This window comes from Epinephelus fuscoguttatus, linkage group LG9 (assembly GCF_011397635.1).
Source record: "Epinephelus fuscoguttatus linkage group LG9, E.fuscoguttatus.final_Chr_v1".
Taxonomy (NCBI): Eukaryota; Metazoa; Chordata; class Actinopteri; order Perciformes; family Serranidae; genus Epinephelus; species Epinephelus fuscoguttatus.
Window position 1 is genome coordinate 18,909,336 of NC_064760.1, and position 19,085 is coordinate 18,928,420.

The 19,085-nt window shown below is 38.8% G+C and overlaps 2 protein-coding genes across 7 annotated transcripts in view; one reads left to right on the top strand and one right to left on the bottom strand.

Annotated features, from left to right (window-relative positions):
• The first annotated feature begins 5,953 nt into the window (after window positions 1–5,953).
• On the top strand, window positions 5,954–12,862 carry f9a (coagulation factor IXa). The gene is made up of 8 exons (XM_049586729.1): window positions 5,954–6,103; window positions 6,336–6,520; window positions 6,616–6,640; window positions 6,911–7,024; window positions 11,184–11,318; window positions 11,409–11,722; window positions 11,833–11,956; window positions 12,116–12,862. Exons 1-8 carry the CDS (start codon window positions 5,998–6,000, stop codon window positions 12,709–12,711), a joined length of 1,599 nt encoding a protein of 532 aa, XP_049442686.1. The 5' UTR covers window positions 5,954–5,997; the 3' UTR covers window positions 12,712–12,862.
• Window positions 12,863–13,903: 1,041 nt separating this feature from the next.
• mcf2a (MCF.2 cell line derived transforming sequence a) overlaps window positions 13,904–19,085 on the bottom strand; it is a 35,552-nt gene continuing 30,370 nt past the window's right edge. For 2 of the 6 annotated variants that reach the window (XM_049585027.1, XM_049585026.1), the window contains 5 exons: window positions 18,828–18,928; window positions 18,292–18,404; window positions 16,537–16,649; window positions 16,161–16,264; window positions 13,904–16,059 (listed from right to left, as the gene is read on the bottom strand). In XM_049585027.1, the coding sequence (XP_049440984.1) occupies window positions 16,019–16,059; window positions 16,161–16,264; window positions 16,537–16,649; window positions 18,292–18,404; window positions 18,828–18,928 (472 nt within the window). In that variant the 3' untranslated portion in view covers window positions 13,904–16,018. Of the gene's footprint in view, window positions 16,060–16,160; window positions 16,265–16,536; window positions 16,650–16,708; window positions 17,412–18,291; window positions 18,405–18,536; window positions 18,646–18,827; window positions 18,929–19,085 lie in introns of those variants that run through there. The other 4 variants (XM_049585032.1, XM_049585030.1, XM_049585028.1 and 1 more) reach the window with 4 other exon arrangements.

Genomic DNA, 19,085 nt, shown 5'->3' on the forward strand with positions numbered 1-19,085 from the left:
GTTTGCGTTTAGTTGGACGATCATTTATTTTTCAACAGGACAATGACCCCAAACACACCTCCAGGCTGTGTAAGGGCTATTTGACCAAGAAGGAGAGTGATGGAGTGCTGCGGCAGATGACCTGGCCTCCACAGTCACCGGACCTGAACCCAGTCGAGATGGTTTGGGGTGAGCTGGACCGCAGAGTGAAGGCAAAGGGGCCAACAAGTGCTAAACACCTCTGGGAACTCCTTCAAGACTGTTGGAAAACCATTTCAGGTGACTACCTCTTGAAGCTCATGGAGAGAATGCCAAGAGTGTGCAAAGCAGTAATCAGAGCAAAGGGTGGCTATTTTGAAGAAACTAGAATATAAAACACGTTTTCAGTTATTTCACCTTTTTTTGTTAAGTACATAACTCCACATGTGTTCATTCATAGTTTTGATGCCTTCAGTGAGAATCTACAATGTAAATAGTCATGAAAATAAAGAAAACGCATTGAATGAGAAGGTGTGTCCAAACTTTTGGCCTGTACTGTATATATATATATATATATATATATATATATTTATATATTTGTTAAAACATGTCTGTTGGAAGTTGTTGCGTCTCCATCTGTAGTTTTCACCTGCACATTTGCATACTGCAATTTGTTTTTTGTTGACCAGCGCTTAGTTTCTATACGGCATCAAAATCATTTTTGGTGTAATATTCTCCAACTGGCACTCAGTGACATAACATAAGTTTGTCATGGTTCTCTCCTTCAGCTTGATTGGATGCTCTCGGATTGTTTCAAGCACAGTAGGTCTGAGGAATTAAGTGTGGACTCGCTGGGAATGAATAGCGTTAATGATGAGTGATTCAGGAAGTGAAGGGAAGTATATTGATTCGTGGCACACTTTTTAAATACTTTTTAATTTTTGGGCTTGGGGAAAGGTATCAAGTATTTTCAAGTCAAAAGGCTCAAGTCCAATTGATGTCATGAATCATTGGTGTTTAAGTCCTTGCTGAGTTGCAAGTGTTTTGATTTTATCAAATCTAAAGTAATCAAATTGTTACTCAAGTCCAAGTCACGTGACTCGAGTCCACATCTCTACCATAAACTAAACTAGAAAGATGGAGTGCTTGTATGTCACCGTTACTGTCTTCTTTTTACATCTGTATGAGCCCACACATGCAAATCTTAACATTTACATGTTATAGCCTGAAGAAGCTCTGAGCTCGTGTCGTCCCTCTGTAAAACCTGGAAGGAACGGTTGATCTTATTAAACAGCAAGAGCTTTAAATATCATTAACATGGCATCATTCAAATGTCACCATGAACAAACTCAGAGACAACACTTTAACTTTGTGTTACACACTGTAGCCAATTTAAAAACCAAAATCTAATCCAGTCAGGGATTATTGAGTCCACAGACAGCTATATTAGTGTGATTAGAATAGGACAACAAAGTGTTTGTCTTTGTAGTGAGTGCCTGAGAGCTGCTGCCAAAACACACAGAGAGTCAGTAATGAGTTTAGATGTAAGGTCACTGTGGGAAAAAGAGTTTCAGTCCAGACACTGTCAGCCCCGACTGACACAGTCAGCATCTCGATGGAAAAATCTTCCTTCTGGTGATTTTTTCATCTAATTATAATTCAAAACGCAGACCCTACTGATGCAACAAACCTTTTACAGCATTTAAAAATACCATAGATCTTTTTAGACTTCAGATTCAGCTATTCCTGGTGTTAGTTTTCACATTTAAAGCCTTGTTCATCAACTTGAAAGTGCTGTTATTTTTTGATACCATTGATTGTGCCTTTAAATATCACAAGACTGACTAGAAATAATTCAATTATTACTGTGTATCTGTGGTTGTACAGATTTTCCCAAATCTTCTCTTGTTTGAGCCCTACAAACACTCTGATCCACAACTATAGAAGAAGCTTTTTACCGCAGCAGAACATAAGCCCTCTGCAAATGACACTGTGTCCCTGGTGAAACACTGAGGTCTGGGCTGACTGCAGCCCAGGAGATACTGCGCGGTAACAATCGATAGCACTGAGCAAGCATCAGAGTTTTTATTATCTGCGAGGCCCTGACTCGATCCCCAACTGTAGTGACTAATCTAATTGGAGCCGACACAGACTCCCCAGCTGTGCAGTGCTGCCAAAGAAAGAGAGAAGACAGAGATGTCAGGGAGATCTTCATAAATCAGTAGTCAGTCACAGACAATTTTACTTCCTTCCATCCACGCCATTCATTCGAGAGTCTTGTTAGCGTACTGAGCTCACAATTCATCACCTCAGTGCTAATAGCAAAAACCATTGTTGCTATTTTCTCCTGTACATACTGTAGTAAGTCCAGTCAATTGTCTGTATCCACTCTACCATTAAACGAGGCTGAGAGACTGTGTGGAAAGTGTGCCACTGGGGTTATCAAGCCCACAGACTCTCCACAAGGCTCAGCAACAGACTTACATTTAGAAATATGACTCAACCAGGGCAGTGCAGAGTGTATACAGAAATGTTTTGGACTATAGTTGGAATACCTGTGAAAATCTTTACCCCAGAAAAACTGCTCTACGCACTGCAACTACCTCACTCTGACACTCATCCTGGCTGGAGATGATCGAGAAGCTCTCGTATTGAGCAGACAGTGTTAATTACTCAAGTGAAATGAATTATTCACCCGCTGAACGATTCAATGAAATATAAATGCCTCCAGTCAATAGTTGCCAACACTCGAGAAGACTTTGGACTCCCTCTGGGGGGATTTCATAGCCAGTGATGGGCTGTATCTAATACGCCAGACCACAAAACGACACCGGAGTTAAATCTTGAGCTGGCACGCTGAATCAGCACGAACCTCACATCACCCTTGACCACTGCATCATCGTCTTGGGTGTGTATTGACCATTGACCCAAAAGGTATTCATCAGTTTTCCTTTACACTCCCTACATGTGTTATTGTTTTGTGAGTCAGGCCAACTTTCTGGTTATTTGCCCTTTACCTAGTTCAGTCAGGGCCAAATGTAACAAAAAATATTTCCCGCCTCACACAACATACAGCCTACTGTACACACACACAGTTTGTGGTTTCACTGCCTCTAGTAGAAGATGAACTTTTCAAATAAGGCCATTCTTTAAGTGAACATTTGGTTTAATTCTTCCCCCAGCACTGATGGTAGTGTGTTCTACCTCAGACTGAGCGCTGTCTCTGTGCTGCAGTGATAAATAATGGGACGCATGATCCTATCACCCATCTTTATTACTGTCTTGCTGTGTGAAGTTGAATGACTGAGGTGCATGTCCGCCATCTTGTGGTGAAAGGGCAAAAGTGCCAACAGATGTAGGTTTCAGGGGATATGCAAGGGACATGTCCCACTTATAATACATTGTGCTTTCGTCTGCCCCAATGAAAATATGAAGGTAGCAGAGGACTTTTATTTTTAAAGACATTTACACTAGGGGTGCAACTCATTTGACCGATAACTGATACTGATATTGATCTATCCACTTTTTCCCCACCTTATTTTAGTAATCATCAAGTCTCCTCTGTAGTGGAATCAACACCATATTATACATTCATACTCTTATCGTGATGGCCAACCTGCAGATGCAGACATGAAATACAATACTTTTCAATGTATGTAATATTTATTCATTGTTCAAAATAAGAAAATGGCATGTTGGCTGATTCTGACAGTTCATTTTAAAGCCAATATCGGCCAATACTGATGACATGCTGATGTTACCATGCATCCCTAATTTACACCATGAATTGATTCAAAAACGCCCACACTGGCGTAAAAAAATCAACAGAATGCAAGAAATGAAGTGTTAAATGCTGAAAATGTCCTAGTAGAGGACCCTAAACTATGGGGTCAGATCAGTCTCATAATGAATGAACTCACGCAGGGTTTTTCACGAATACACATGCTCTGGTTCACAGTTGTATTTTGGACTCACTAATGCACACGATCTGTTTCGCAAATGCACACACTCTGGTTCACAAATATAATGTTTATGCAAACTTGTAATATAAATTCGGAAATGCACATGCTCTGCTTCACAAATATTATATTATTATATTTTGAGGCACACTTGGAATATCAATTCACAGATCATGCGAATCGCTGAATGTGCATTTACAAACTGCTTCTCATTTGTGAACCTCTCTACATTTGTGAGAGAAATCTGTGTGGTGAATTTTGAGACTCCAACGAACGTCACCATTGGCTGATAAATCTGTCAATCAATTTTATGATTCTGATTGACAGATTCATCAGTTAATCAGGTGTGTTCGCTTTCAGCCAATCGTATGGCTCCTTACATTTTCGCCACACTTTTAAGCCAATCGCAGAGCTACTGAGCTACTGTTTGCAGTGTTCAAACAAGACGCGCTAGACTGAAACGGTGAAAGAGACATGGATCAATCTCAACCTGTAAGTAACACATTTATCTTATTATCCTCTCGTTGTAAATCATGCAATGTTATTGAATTATAATGAGTTGAAGCGTTCTGCTTAGCCAAGTAACATGTTTGAATGAACATAAACTATGAATACACCCTATGTAAGGAGCCATACAATTGGCTGAAAGTGAACACACCTGATTAACTGATGGATCTGTCAATCAGAATCATAAATTTGATTGACAGATTTATCAGCCAATGGTGACGTTCGTTGACTGCAACGTCAGGGGAGTCTCAAAATTCACCACACAGATTTCTCTCACAAATGTAGAGAGGTTCACAAATGAGAAGCAGTTTGTAAATGCACATTCAGCGATTCGTATGATCTGTGAATTGATATTACAAGTGTGCCTGAAAATAATATTTGTGAAGCAGATCGTGTGCATTTCCAAATTTATATTACAAGTTTGCATGAAATTTTTTATTTGTGAACCAGAGTGTGTGCATTTGCGAAACAGATCGTGTGCATTAGTGAGTCTGAAATACAACTGTGAACCAGAGCATGTGTATTCGTGAGAAATCCTGCGTGAGTTCATTCATTATGAGACTGATCTGACCCCATGCTAAACACCCAGTTTCATATGTGTCCTCCCCCTAGTGTTGAAATGAAACCTACTCCCTCTGTGCATTTTATCTCAGCATGGAAGAGGTAAAGAAAAGCTGGAATTATCATTATTATTGTGGAAGGCATGACTTCAGTGAACTTAAGGATTTAGGTTTATTCCACAAATATTATCAGGGTATTTCAAATCCAGTCAAACTATCAAGACATCAGCACGGATCCCAAAAATTCACAATGAGGAATATTTGAAGGCACAGCTGTCCACAGCCACAGAGAAGCACATCTTCAGCACTTACAATGAAGTATATTAGTATTAATGTAAAAAACTTACGTTACTATAGGTAGAGTGTGGATTCAAAGAAAGAGAAATATCAAGGAATATAGTTTGGTCAATATGTTGAAATATCTTTTCTTTTGAATATTGTAATAAAATACTTAAAAATCACAAATAAGGCAACAAAATGTGTTTTTTGTGTATGTTAAGTCACATTTCCTTGATTATAATGCTTTGAAAAGCTTTACATTGGTACAAGCTTGAGTTCTTAATATAAACACACAGTCCAGTTGTTGTAACTAAAAATAAATAATTTATATGTTTGGTTATTGGTTACCTTTGTAATGAAATAAATGAAGTGCATCTAGGACAGAAAACTGGGCATATTATGAGGTCTTTTCCGATGTTAACATTGGTAACCTTAGCTGAACTCAGTAGGAGCTGGAGCATGAAAACAGGCCTGGGTCCAGAGGTGAGAAGCTGCTGTAGTAACAGACAGACTTTTCGTTAACTTGTCGGGGGACCGTTCTGTGAGCCTTGTTCTTGGAAAAGAAAAAAGGTATTAGTCTATTCTGATATCCTCACAGTTTCACAATTTACAAATAACCAACACACAACTCTTTCAGAACACGTGGGTGTTGACACACTGATGTTTTCAGACACAGTAATTGTGCAACTAATTGTGAGTGTACATGAGCAAACAGAGCTCTGTACTTTGGAGTGATGGTCCAGTGTTTTAGTGTCGGGATACCAGAGCTTTTTGGAATGGAACTAGTTTCTTTGCCTTTTTTATGTTTGCTGCTTTTGGACTTTCAGCTGAGCTATGGAGGTATTTCATGTCTTTATGATGCTCATATATAATTCAAATCTGACCTGAAGCATTTTTCAGTTATGCAGTCTTAGTTTTAAAGCTGTAAGCACAAGCGGCGGGTGGAGGATTGTCCTTTGTATTTACTTTATTTCTGTAAAAAAGAATATCTCTTTATGTATTTGTTGCTGTAACCTATAAGACGAAGATGGTTGCCTAAACACTGACTGTATTTTCCCTTTGCTCACTCTAGCCCCAGCTCCAGCCTCAGGCACAGTGTTTCTGTCCAGTCAGATGGCCGACAGCATTCTGCGGAGACAAAAGCGCTACAACACTTTTTTTGAGGAGGTGCTGGAAGGCGACATGGAGAGAGAGTGTGTAGAGGAAGTATGTGACCTGGAAGAGGCCAGGGAGATCTTTGAGGATGACAGAAATACAGTGGGTATTTATTTATTTATCTTGTTTATTTTATCTTATACGTATTCTTGTTTTTTGCTGGCTGTACTCAGCAGAGACTTTACTCTGTATTGTAGATGGAGTTCTGGGCAAGATATGTAGGTAAGAAACATTCTTAATGACAGATTTCTCCCAGCACAAACAGAATTGTAGGTACGTTGCAGTGGTGACTTTGTCTTTGTTTGTTTAATGTGTTTGTTGTTGTAATTTTCTCTCTGAATCAGACCTGTGCTTCCAGAGTACACACTCTATCTTGTAATAGACCTGCTGTTATGGAAAGATGTTTCTACTTTGTTCTCTGAGTAAACCTTGTTTTATTAGAGTATTATACAAAATTAAGTAACTGAAGATACTGTGTCTTGATTTCTACAGATGGCGATCAGTGTAAATCAAACCCATGTCTGAACCAGGGGACATGCAATGACCACCTTGGCTTCTACACCTGTGCATGTCTGTCTGGTTTCACTGGCAGGAACTGTGAAATCGGTAAGTGAAAAGTCCTGTGGCTCGATTTTAAAATGCAATCAAAAGAAATTAGATTTTTGTGTTACATGATCCAACGTTTCTGAGGATACAAGATCAGATCTGATCAGATCTCAGTCTCAAAGGATAAACAGCCACAGACCTTTTTTTCCCTTCTTCTGTTTCTAAATCAAATCAAGGCTTGAATCAAGCATCAATCTGGTTTTAGATCCTAAAATAAGATTGTCTGTCTTTTTGGATATTCTAAAAACAGCAGCCAAAGTGCCCTCTCTGTGAGTAGTGACTCATACATTAATTACACAGTACAAATCATAGTATAGTCTGTCCTTAAAAAGTCACAGTAAATGTCCTAATGAAAATTCATAGTATAGTATGTCATAGAAAGTCATAGTCATAAAAACATCACAGTGTAGGATTTTATTAAAAATATTCTAAAACAAACAAAAAATATTATAAATATTATAAAAAATTCCCCCCAAAAAGTCATAGTATGCTGTGTAATGAAAAATTTCTTTTAAAAAAAAGCTCATAGTATAAATTGTCATAAAAATGTCCTAAAAAATGACAAAGTATATTATGTCATAAAAATGATCATAGTATAGTATGTCATAAAAATGTCATAGTATAGTATGTCATAAAACGTCATGAAAATGATCATAGTACAGTATGTCATTAAAATGTCATAAAAAATGTCACAGTATAGTATGCCATAAGAATGTCATAAAAATGATCATAGTATAGTATGTCATAAAAATGTTACAAACATGATCATAGTATAGTATGCCATTAGAATGTCATAAAATGATCATCGTATAGTATGTCATAAGAATGTCATTTAAATGATCATACTATAGTATGTCATAAAAACGATCAAAGTATTGCATGTCCTAAAAAATTCATTACAAAACTGTTTCATCATTTAAATGATCATAGTATAGCATGTCATAAAAATGTCATAAAAAAAAGATCATAGTATAGCATGTCATAAAAATGTCACAAAAAATTATCATAGTACAGTATGTCATAAAAGTGTCATAAAAATGATCATAGTATAGTATGTCATAAAATGTCATGAAAATGATCATAGCATGCTATGTCATAAAAGTGTCATAAAAATGATCATAGTTAAGTATGTCATAAGAATATCATAAAAATGATTATAGTACAGTGTGTCATAACAATGTCATAAAAAAAAAAGATCGTAGTATAGTATGTCATAAAAGTGTCATAAAAATGATCATACTACAGTATGTCCTAAAAATGTCATGAAAAAATACCATAGTATGGTGTCAAAAAAAGTCATAAAAATGATCATAGTATAGTATGTCATAAAAGTGTCATCAAAATGATCATACTATAGTATGTCCTAAAAATGTCATGAAAAAATACCATAATATGGTGTCAAAAAAGTGTCATAAAAATGATCATAGTATAGTATACCATAAGAATGTCATGAAAATTATCCTAGTATAGTATGTCATCAGAGTGCCATTAAATGATCATAATATAGTATGTCATAAGTATGTCATTTAAATGATCATAGTATAGTATGTCATACAAATGATCAAACTATTGCATGTCCTAAATATATGGAGAAAAAAAATCATAGTATAGTATGTTATCAAAATGTCCTAAAAAATTTCATGAAAATGATCATAGTATAGTATGTCGTAAAAGTGTCATCAAAATGATCATACTATAGTATGTCCTAAAAATGTCATGAAAAAATACCATAGTATGGTGTCAAAAAAGTGTCAGAAAAATGATCATAGTATAGTATGCCATAAGAATGTCATAAAAGTGTCATAAAAATGATCATAGTATAGTATGTCACAGAAGTCTCATCAAAATGATCATACTATAGTATGTCCTAAAAATGTCATAAAAAAATACCATTGTATGGTGTCAAAAAATGTCATAAAAATGATCATAGTATAGTATGCCATAAGAATGTCATAAAAATTATCCTAGTATAGTATGTCATCAGAGTGCCATTAAATGATCATAATATAGTATGTCATAAGTATGTCATTTAAATGATCATAGTATAGTATGTCATACAAATGATCAAACTATTGCATGTCCTAAATATATGGAGAAAAAAAATCATAGTATAATATGTTATAAAAATGTCCTTGAAAAATTTCATGAAAATGATCATAGTATAGTATGTCATAAGAATATCGTAAAAATGTTCATAGTATAGTATTATGCTATAAGAATGTCATAAAAAAGATCCTAGAGTAGTATGTCATGAAAAATAGTCATTGTATAGTATGTCGTCTAAAATCACTGAAAATAATCATGATATAGTATGTCTGTCAAAATTGTTAAAAAAAATCATAGTATAGTATGTCGTCTAAAATCATCAAAAAAAGTCACAGTATAGCATGTTGTCCAAAATCATGAAAAAAAAAGTCATAGTATAGTATGTCGTCTAAAATCATCAAAAAACAGTCATAGTATAGTATGTTGTCCAAAATAATGAAAAAAAAGTCATAGTATACTATGTCGTCTAAAATCATCAAAAACAAAGTCATAGTATAGTATGTCTTCCAAAATCATCACAAAACAGTCATAGTACAGTATGTCGTCTAAAACCATGAAAAAAGTCATAGTATAGGGGCGTCGGTGGCTTGGTGGTAGAGCAGGCGCCCCATGTACAAGGCTGTTGCCGCAGCGGTCCGGGTTCGAATCCAGCCTGTGGCCCTTTGCTGCATGTCACTCCCTCTCTCTCTCTCCCCCTTTCACACTTGTCTGTCCTATCAATTAAAGGCTTAAAGTCATAGTATAGTATGTCGTCTAAAGCCATGAAAAAAGTCATAGTATAGTATGTCGTCTAAAATCATGAAAAAAGTAATAGTATAGTATGTCCTCCAAAATCATGAAAAAAGTCATAGTATAGTATGTCTTCCAAAATCATCACAAAACGGTCATAGTACAGTATGTCGTCTAAAACCAGGGAAAAAAGTCATAGTATAGTATGTCTTCCAAAATCATGAAAAAAAGTCATAGTATATTATGTCGTCCACAATCATGAAAAAAGTCATAGTATAGTATGTCGTCTAAAACCATGAAAAAAAGTCATAGTATAGTATGTCGTCTAAAACCATGAAAAAAAGTCATAGTATAGTATGTCGTCCAAAATCATGAAAAAAAGTCATAGTATAGTATGTCGTCCAAAATCATGAAAAAAAGTCATAGTATATTATGTCGTCCACAATCATGAAAAAAGTCATAGTATATTATGTCGTCCACAATCATGAAAAAAGTCATAGTATAGTATGTCGTCTAAAACCATGAAAAAAAGTCATAGTATAGTATGTCGTCCAAAATCATGAAAAAAAGTCATAGTATATTATGTCGTCCACAATCATGAAAAAAGTCATAGTATAGTATGTCGTCCACAATCATGAAAAAAAGTCATAGTATAGTATGTCGTCTAAAACCATGAAAAAAAGTCATAGTATAGCATGTCATCCAAAATCATGAAAAAAAGTCATAGTATAGTATGTCGTCCAAAATCATGAAAAAACATCATAGTATAGTATGTTGTGAAAAACCATGAAAAAAAGTCATAGTATAGTATGTCGTCCAAAATCATAACAAAACAGTCATAGTATAGTACGTTGTCTAAAACCATGAAAAAAAGTCATAGTATAGTATGTCACATAAATGCTCTAAAAATGATCATTGTATAGTATGTCATAAAATGAAGTCACAGTCCTATTAGTTAAACAGTATCCTGAAACACGTGATGCTTGTCACTCCTCTCGTCCACACTTACCACCAAGAGATCCTTTCCTAATGCTCTTCCAATGTAAGTCATGAGGGACAAAATCCACAGTCCTCATTCTGTATAAAAATACAATCAATATTCACACAAAACATGTTTGGCACTCATAAAACAAAACGTAAGAGAGTTCATACTGTATAGCAATCAATCAATTTTATTTATAAAGCCCAGTATCACAAATCACAGTTTGCCTCAGAGGGCTTTACAGCATACGACATCCCACTGTTCTTAGGACCCTCGCAGCGGATAAGGAAAAACTTCCCCCCAAAACAACCTTTAACATGGAAATAAAAGCAATGATGTGTTATCGTATAAATGCAATAAGATGATGGGTTTTCATTGATATTGTGTTTCCATTCTCCTCAGTTGTAGCCAGAAGGTGTGATTTGAACAACGGAGACTGTATGCACTTCTGTGAATCAATGGGAACCTTTGGAGCAAAATGCTCCTGTGCAAGAGGCTACAAGCTGATAGAGGATGGAGTTAACTGTGAAGCACAAGGTATCACTGTCTTTATTGTATTCTCTGTTTAATATCATGATAATGACTCTTAAATTCCACATTGTGACTCCTCTTTTCTCACATCACCAGCTGAATTTCCATGTGGCATAACTGCCCTGACAGAGGTGAGCTTAGGATTAAGAAGGTCTCTGTTCGGCCATGGGAATGCAAGCCAGCATAACACCACCTCCCTGACCAGCAACACTACTACAACCTCTTCCTCGACTCCAGCCAGTACCCCCATGCTTTTTCCTACCACAAATATCCCCGTAGAGTACCACTCCATTAAGAAACTGCCCCTGTGGATGAACCGTGAGGCTGAGGTCCCCAGTGATGAGCTACCCAGGCCTTTTAAACGCATTGTAGGTGGCGAGGTGGTATTGCCAGGAGAGATCCCATGGCAGGTATTGTATGACAGTACAAGCATTAATGCATGTAAGGCTTTGTTACAGGAAATACATGAGCGAGCAAAAACAGGAGCTGCAGAGTGTTCATCTCTTCCTTTTTTATTTAGGTAGCCTTGATAGCACGTCCCAGTGGTCAGTTATTCTGTGGGGGCTCCATTCTCAGTGAACGGTGGGTTATCACTGCTGCTCATTGCCTGGTGGAAGCACAAGGCTCCTTCTTTGTCAGAGTAGGTAAGGTTCACTGCCACAATGAATGCAATCACTCTTGATGTCATGTAGTTTATCCCACTGTTTGCCATCTGCTTGGAGAGAAACACTGCATGTGTTATATTGTAGAGTAAATGAGGACATTGAATGAGTGATATCTGTATCTCATATCTCTGCCTGCAGGGGACCATAACATCTACCTCCACGAGGACACTGAGCAGGATTATGAGGTGTTGGAGCAGCACATACACCCACGTTACAACAGCACTGTGAGCTTGTACAACCACGACATCGCCTTGCTGTACTTAAAGAGCGCCATCACTTTCTCTGCAAGAGTCCGACCCATCTGCATCGGGCCCATGGCTTTCACTGACGCCCGAGTGAAGGACTCCTCCCCAGCCACGGTCAGCGGCTGGGGCCGAACGCGCTTCCTTGGATTCACGGCCAACTCTTTGCAGAAGGTGGAGGTTCCCTTCACAGATCGGACAGAGTGTAAGCGGAGCAGCAGTTCAAGGATCACTCCCTTCATGTTTTGCGCAGGATACTATGACGAGGCCAAAGATGCCTGTCAGGGGGACAGTGGAGGTCCTCACGCAAACAAATTTCATGACACTTGGTTCCTTACGGGCATTGTGAGCTGGGGGGAAGAATGTGCAAAGCAGGGGAAATATGGTGTGTACACACGGCTGTCCCTTTATTACCGCTGGATAAACCATATTATGGGATTAACTAAACACAGGCTGGCACTTGATGTGGAAGAACCTGACCCTGAAACTTAAAGGTTATAGATTTTAAGAATATAAATGGTATACAAATGTTCCTTTTATTGTTTGATACTCTTAACTTCACAGGATATGAGGGGATACTTTCATGATTTGATATGTCCTTTTGTACTGTATTAACCAAATAATAAGAAATAAATCACATCAAATTCACATCACATCAACAGTGTACTGACTGTGAACAGTTACATCAAAACCAGGGTGTCTGCAGGTATCAGACACTTAAATTTCTTTTTAAGCATTGTGGGTTTAGTTTAAAGGTAAGTAGTATATATTTTTGGCCCATGCTGAGGTAGTTTTAATGTAGGAATATAGTTATTAGAGAGAGTTACGTGAATGTATTTCAGTCAGGAACACTTCAGTTAAAAAAAATTTCAATTTGCAGTATTATATTTGGCGGTATGGCTCTGTTCTTCGGTCTCTCTGCCTTTCCTCAGACCTACACAGTAAGCCTCTTCCACGCACCTAAGTGAAAAGCCTAAAGCGGAGAGAGCACACCTATCTGCTCTTCCACATGCAAACAAGGAAAGCCTAAGGCAGGGGAAGCAAACCTCCCTGGCCTTTCATGCACCTATATGGAAAGTCTAAGGCAAAGAAAGCGCACCTCTCTGCCCTTCCACGTGCAAATGAGGAAAGCCTAGGACAGGGAGAGCAAACCTCCCTGCCCTTCCATGTGCCTAAATGGAAAGCCTAAGGCAAAGAAGGCACACCTCCCTGCCCTTCCGCGTGCAAATGAGAAAAGCCTAAGGCAGAGAGAGCAAACCTCTCTAGCCTTCCATGAGTTTACACTGAAAGCTGAAGGCAGGGAGAGCACACCTCTCTACCCTTCCGTGTGCAAATGAGGAAAGCCTCAGGCAGAGAGAGCAAACCTCCCTGCCCTTCAGAACAGAGTCAACATCAATGACAAACAGAAATGACATTGATAAGTCAGACACAACATGGAAAGGAGGAGCTGGGGTGGAGGTGGGTTGCAAAGTGGCTTGCAGAGGAAGCAGCAAACATAGGCAGGTCAAAGCAGTTTAAATGGATATCTAAAATTAAATTGTTATGGTATTTAAGACCTCGCAAATTCAAATTAAAGACAGTTTATTCAGTTTTAAGGTCTAAAGTTTATATATTCAAATTTCAGACATTTGAAGACCTGCAGACACCCTAATCAAAACACATCACTCCCATCTGCTGGTAAATAAATGTTTTACAAGTGGTAATAGTGGTACTCAGTAGTATAAAAAAAGGATCTTTGGAAATCCAGGCTTCAAATGTGACCAAAAACTCACAGAAAAGAGAAAAGTCTGCACAGTTTTATTATTTCAGTTGGCTTCCATTAAAACAAGAATACAGAACCAATAGATTAAATCAGGGTGCATGAAAAAGAGCAGCCTTAGCGTTTAGGTGATCACCATGTTAAAACAAGAACTGAATTATTTAAATTACCAAAACAATTATTGCAATAAATAGTTTATTTTTTTTGCAGAACTGAAGCTGTACAAAAACAAGCCAGTTTAGAACAGTGACGGTCGGGCAATACAAACCTGCTCAGTGTTCAGTTGCCATGCATTTTTATCATAAAGAAACATTCAGCAACAAGCTCAGGCTACTTGGCTCATCAGGATACTTAATATTTCAAGCAGTTTATTTTTGTTTTCCAACCTGGAAAATCTGTGCAAAATCTGCAGCATTTTGGATTAAAGTGACAAAGGAACCATCTGATTTTTGTCATTTAAGCTAAAAGAGAAATAAAATGGGGGTTTTTAATGTGCACTGTAGCATAGCTCCCATAAATATATGGAGATGTAATTTCATTGGGAGCTGCGCACATACCTCACAATATGAAGGAACAACATGACAGCAAAATAAATAAATTAACAACATAGGAAATGTGTAGTGCAGAGCAGCCCCTGCTGCTTTCTTGACTCATTTCCATATCAAACACAGCGAATCAAAGGCAGCCCTCCGACCGCGGCCTCGATTTGATGTGGTAAATTTATATAAGTCTGCAATCAATATTTAATTAAGCGTTCGACACAGAGGGTGTATTTCATGTTGGCTGTATGATCCCTTTTAATGGGGAGCCCGAGATTAACTGAGCTGTAATGGTGAGGAGGAAACAATCTGCCTCTGTGATGGAGCGGTACATGGAGCATAATCTCCCCCTCTCTATTGCTCTCTGCCTGCCTTTCTTTCACTCTGCCTACTTCTTCCTTCTGTATGCTGCACTCTGAGGCACACACCGAGGAATACACTGCCATCAATCTTCATGTCCGCCAGTGTCTTACATTACCATCACTGACATGTCAACTGCTGCCTGCATGCAGGGGGTATGTCTCCCCTGCCTCCCTAACACATCATACATTCAAGGATAAACAAAGGAAACAACAGCATGAATAAGAGGAGCTACACAGTAAGAGAGGTAAAGCAGCAAGGAAAGCACACATTCAGTAGACAATAGGTGGGGGTTTCTTTGTCTCTCCTGTCCATCCACCTTATTAAAGTGCCTGTTGAATATTTGTGAGGTCAGGTTAAAGCAATAACAGAGTATTTGATTTTGCAAACAGTACATACGGGAGACTCTAAAAGAGCAGGGAATAAAAAAGGCATTATGGCATGGCACATTTTGGCATTCTAACTCGTAGACTTTACAGAAGAGTGGTGCCTGGAGGAATGAAATGTAAGAAAAATACAATAAAGTCGTTCAATGGAAAAAACGTCAACTAACAAAGATGAAACACTGACGTACAATAAATGTTAAAAATGATACTGTGTATGTACAAAAGTCTTTGCTTTAAGAAATGTTTCAGGCAAATCCTGGGCCATCCATCCAGCACACACTAGACAAACAGGAACACACATTTGGAGAAACCAGAGTCTTGAATACTAGCTGGAATGAAGGTTGAAAAATGTTTCCACAGATTGTGTAACGATGACCTGCTGCAGCAGCGGCCTCACATCGCGACTTTATGTGTGTTACAGATGGAAGATTCTCCTCACCAATCAAAAAAGAAGAACGCCAATCAGAGTCCTTGCATCGGTTGTTGATTGTCCAAGAGGGCTAAACAGTTCCTGAGCCGTCACTTTCAGAAAACACAGTCCTAGTAGATCATCAATCATGACCTGGAGGAAAATCAGGTCCCTATATTCCCACTTTTTTCTCTTTTATGATTGATCTGTGCTGGAGAAAAAAAAGTCACCGGGGAGGGAGGAGTGGGTGGCTGATCAGTCACGAAACAGCTATGGCTCAACCTGTTCCTTCTGTCTGCTCATCATCCACGGGGAAGTATTAGATTCACAGTCTGTGCTTTCTTCTCTACGGGGAGCTGAGCTTCCTGGCCTTCAGGTTTCCTGCGTCTACAAGAAAATATACAGGCTTTTAAAAAGGAAATCAAAGTAAAGAAACACTATGGCTCAACATTCTATTGTCATTTTGGAAGTCTAGGTATTTTCTTTACCCCCTAGCCTGGAGGAGTGTCCTCGACTGCTGTCTCCTAGAATCAGCTGCAGGCTGGCAGCAGCTATGAAGCCCTCCTGTCGCCGACTCAGGTTTTTCACCAGCCTGAAGGATAAAGAGTCAGGAAAGGATGAAAACAAAAGCGGGGAGAGAAATTGGATAAATAAACTTCTTACCAGGTTGAGCTTTACATTTGCTTTTACATTTTTGGGCATTTACCTAAGCAGGGCTTCAGTTTCTAGCTCGAAAACACACCATAAAGCTACTTTTGTCAAATGTTGTGCCCTGCCACATATAGGATAGTTTGGCTGATCACTAAATCACCCTGACTGACAGGTTCACTTCACATCATGTGTGTTGACAGGCGGAAGACTCACCAGCGGCCCTTGTTGTCTTCACACTGCAGTTGAATCACGTCTCCACATTTGATGGTGATGCTGTCTGGTCCATTTTGAAGACAGTCAGCCAAAGCCCTGTATCTGCCTGGAGACTAACACAAAAGGAAAACTGTCAGGAACAAAGTAAGTAAAGATTTATTTATATACTGAAGACTTGATACAGAACTTCTCAAAGCTAAAGTTACAAAGTTCTTCAAAATAAAGGTAATAAAGCACAAAATATCAAAGAGGAATTAGAATAGAATTAAAACAGACAAATAATAGAAAAACATGAGGGCATCGCTGTAACGGTTTAACCATCTGATAACTGCTAACATCTAACTGTTGATCAAAAGAAAACACCAGTGGTTCTGTGTTGATTCAATTTATTATAATATTACTTTATTGAGATTTATTATAACAGTACATTTTTGTTTAACTTTATCACAGCAGTGCTTTATGTTACATTACATTATGTTCCATTTCTTTAGCAGTTTGGTACTATGTGTATCGTAAATATATTGTGTGTCGCGATATAGCCTAAAAATATTGCAGTAATATATATTGGTCATATTGCCCAGCCCTACACATGAGCATTATCTAATTCTTCAGGACTGTCAAATGAAAGAAGACGTCTGATGTCTTTGCCTGTTTATCACTGACTATTGCCCCTGTAACAAAAAAATAAATCCAAAGTTAGGAATATGCAAATCATTGAAGAGAAAGATTGCAAAGAGAAGAAGGATGTCTGATACCTTCTTATATACTGTCGGGTCAGTCTGCACGTATTCAGGTAGGCACGTCCTGATTGGCTGACTATGTTTATGCATTTGATTAGAGGAGTATTACCCAAAGAGTCCAGTAGAGGGCGGAGCCTGTGTGAGACAGAACTCTGAATAAGTAGCCTGGTTCCAGACCATAGACCCCGCCCACTCAACTGAGTAGGCTTGCATCTCTGGTCTGGCATACTGCAATGAATTTGCAATTTATCTCGTCCAAACAATGGACGGACCAATGAATGCTGGGGGTGGGGGCGGGTCTAGCGTTTAGCCAATCAGCACCACGCTGATGTCAAGCTGTACGCTGGTGGGTAACTGGTGAGGATAGCAACAATGGCAACCACTACAGATCCGACAGACCACATTAACAATGCTATCGAGGTATTTCGCCACTACTCGTGTTAATGGAGGACCAAATTAAGGAAGCTGCTAAATTGGATTTAACGGCGATGCAGCTGGGCGTGCACAACGACGGAGACATTTTAAACAGGCAATGCTCGCTTGTTTTCAGCACCCCCTAGGCATGGATACTAATGACGTCACTGATTGGTTAGGGAAAAATCAAATCCCCCCCCCCCCCCCCCCTTTGTAAATCACCTTCAATGGAGGCTCTATGCAAAATTCAGAGTGTATTATTTGTCTGGACATGGAGGGGACTGAGCCGTACTCCATAAACAGTGCTAAACAATGACAACAGTGCTGACAGAGCTAATGACGGTTGGAGCTACACCTCTGCATTCATGCTATTCCGATGTAAGCGTTAACTGCTGTATGAGCGTAGTGCAAAGCAGCAGCAATGAGCTGCCCAGTGAGATCCACACATGCACTAACACAGTGGTTCCCAACTGGTCCAGCCCCACAGTCCAGATTTCTCCTTAGTCATTAATTCAAGGTCCACACAGTTTAAAATATTCTGTGTCATACTTTTGTTCGTGTTTTATTGCAGTGTATCTAATGTGGCTGCATTTGCTCTCACCAGTTGCACCAAAACCTCCTCTTCCGTGTCAGATGGGTGGAAAGCGTCCCGACCTCCAGACCACTCCTCCAGACCCTCGCAGATGTCTACCGAGTGATGAGCTCCGGGCCAACCTGTGACAATCACACATCACTCAGGCTGTTGCAGGTAACAATGAAAGCATTTATCCAAACGCTACAACTAAAAGGCACCATGTAGATACTTAGTAACTGTATCGACATTATAAAGACCTCTTTGTCACTTACTGGGAAATTAACAAGAACGTAGAATCAAAAGTTAATCTCAGTAGTTGGACCTTTTTCCCCAAAATTCCTCGATGTACCTGGTTCTTCAGGTCAAAGTACACCTGAACTGCTGAGGGGGGGAAAAGTCAAATATCTACATCAGTTAGAGATTATGAAGAAAATCAGCAACAGCAGTGCAAAACTGTGTAAAGCAAGAATGATTTACATCAACTCCCAAAGCATTTTTTGTGATTTAGTTACTAAGTATCTACTTGATTGCGGCATAAATGTGTGTAGACAAGATTTACTCACTCCTGCGGTTGTGCTGGTGTTTAGGGGAGTGAGGCTGGGGGTCTGGACTGCTCCTCCCCGACTCAGTGTCCTCTGAGCTCACTGACGCCCTCTGCTGCTTGCTGAGGGGAACAAAACAAAACACCAAATGTCAGTAAATGTTTAACACAGTCAGCAGACACGCTCAGGACAGACGTTATCCACAGTCACGCAATCTCGGGTCTGCCGTCGCTTCCTGAATCCGATCCATATACCTCCAAGAGTATAGCTGACCCCAGA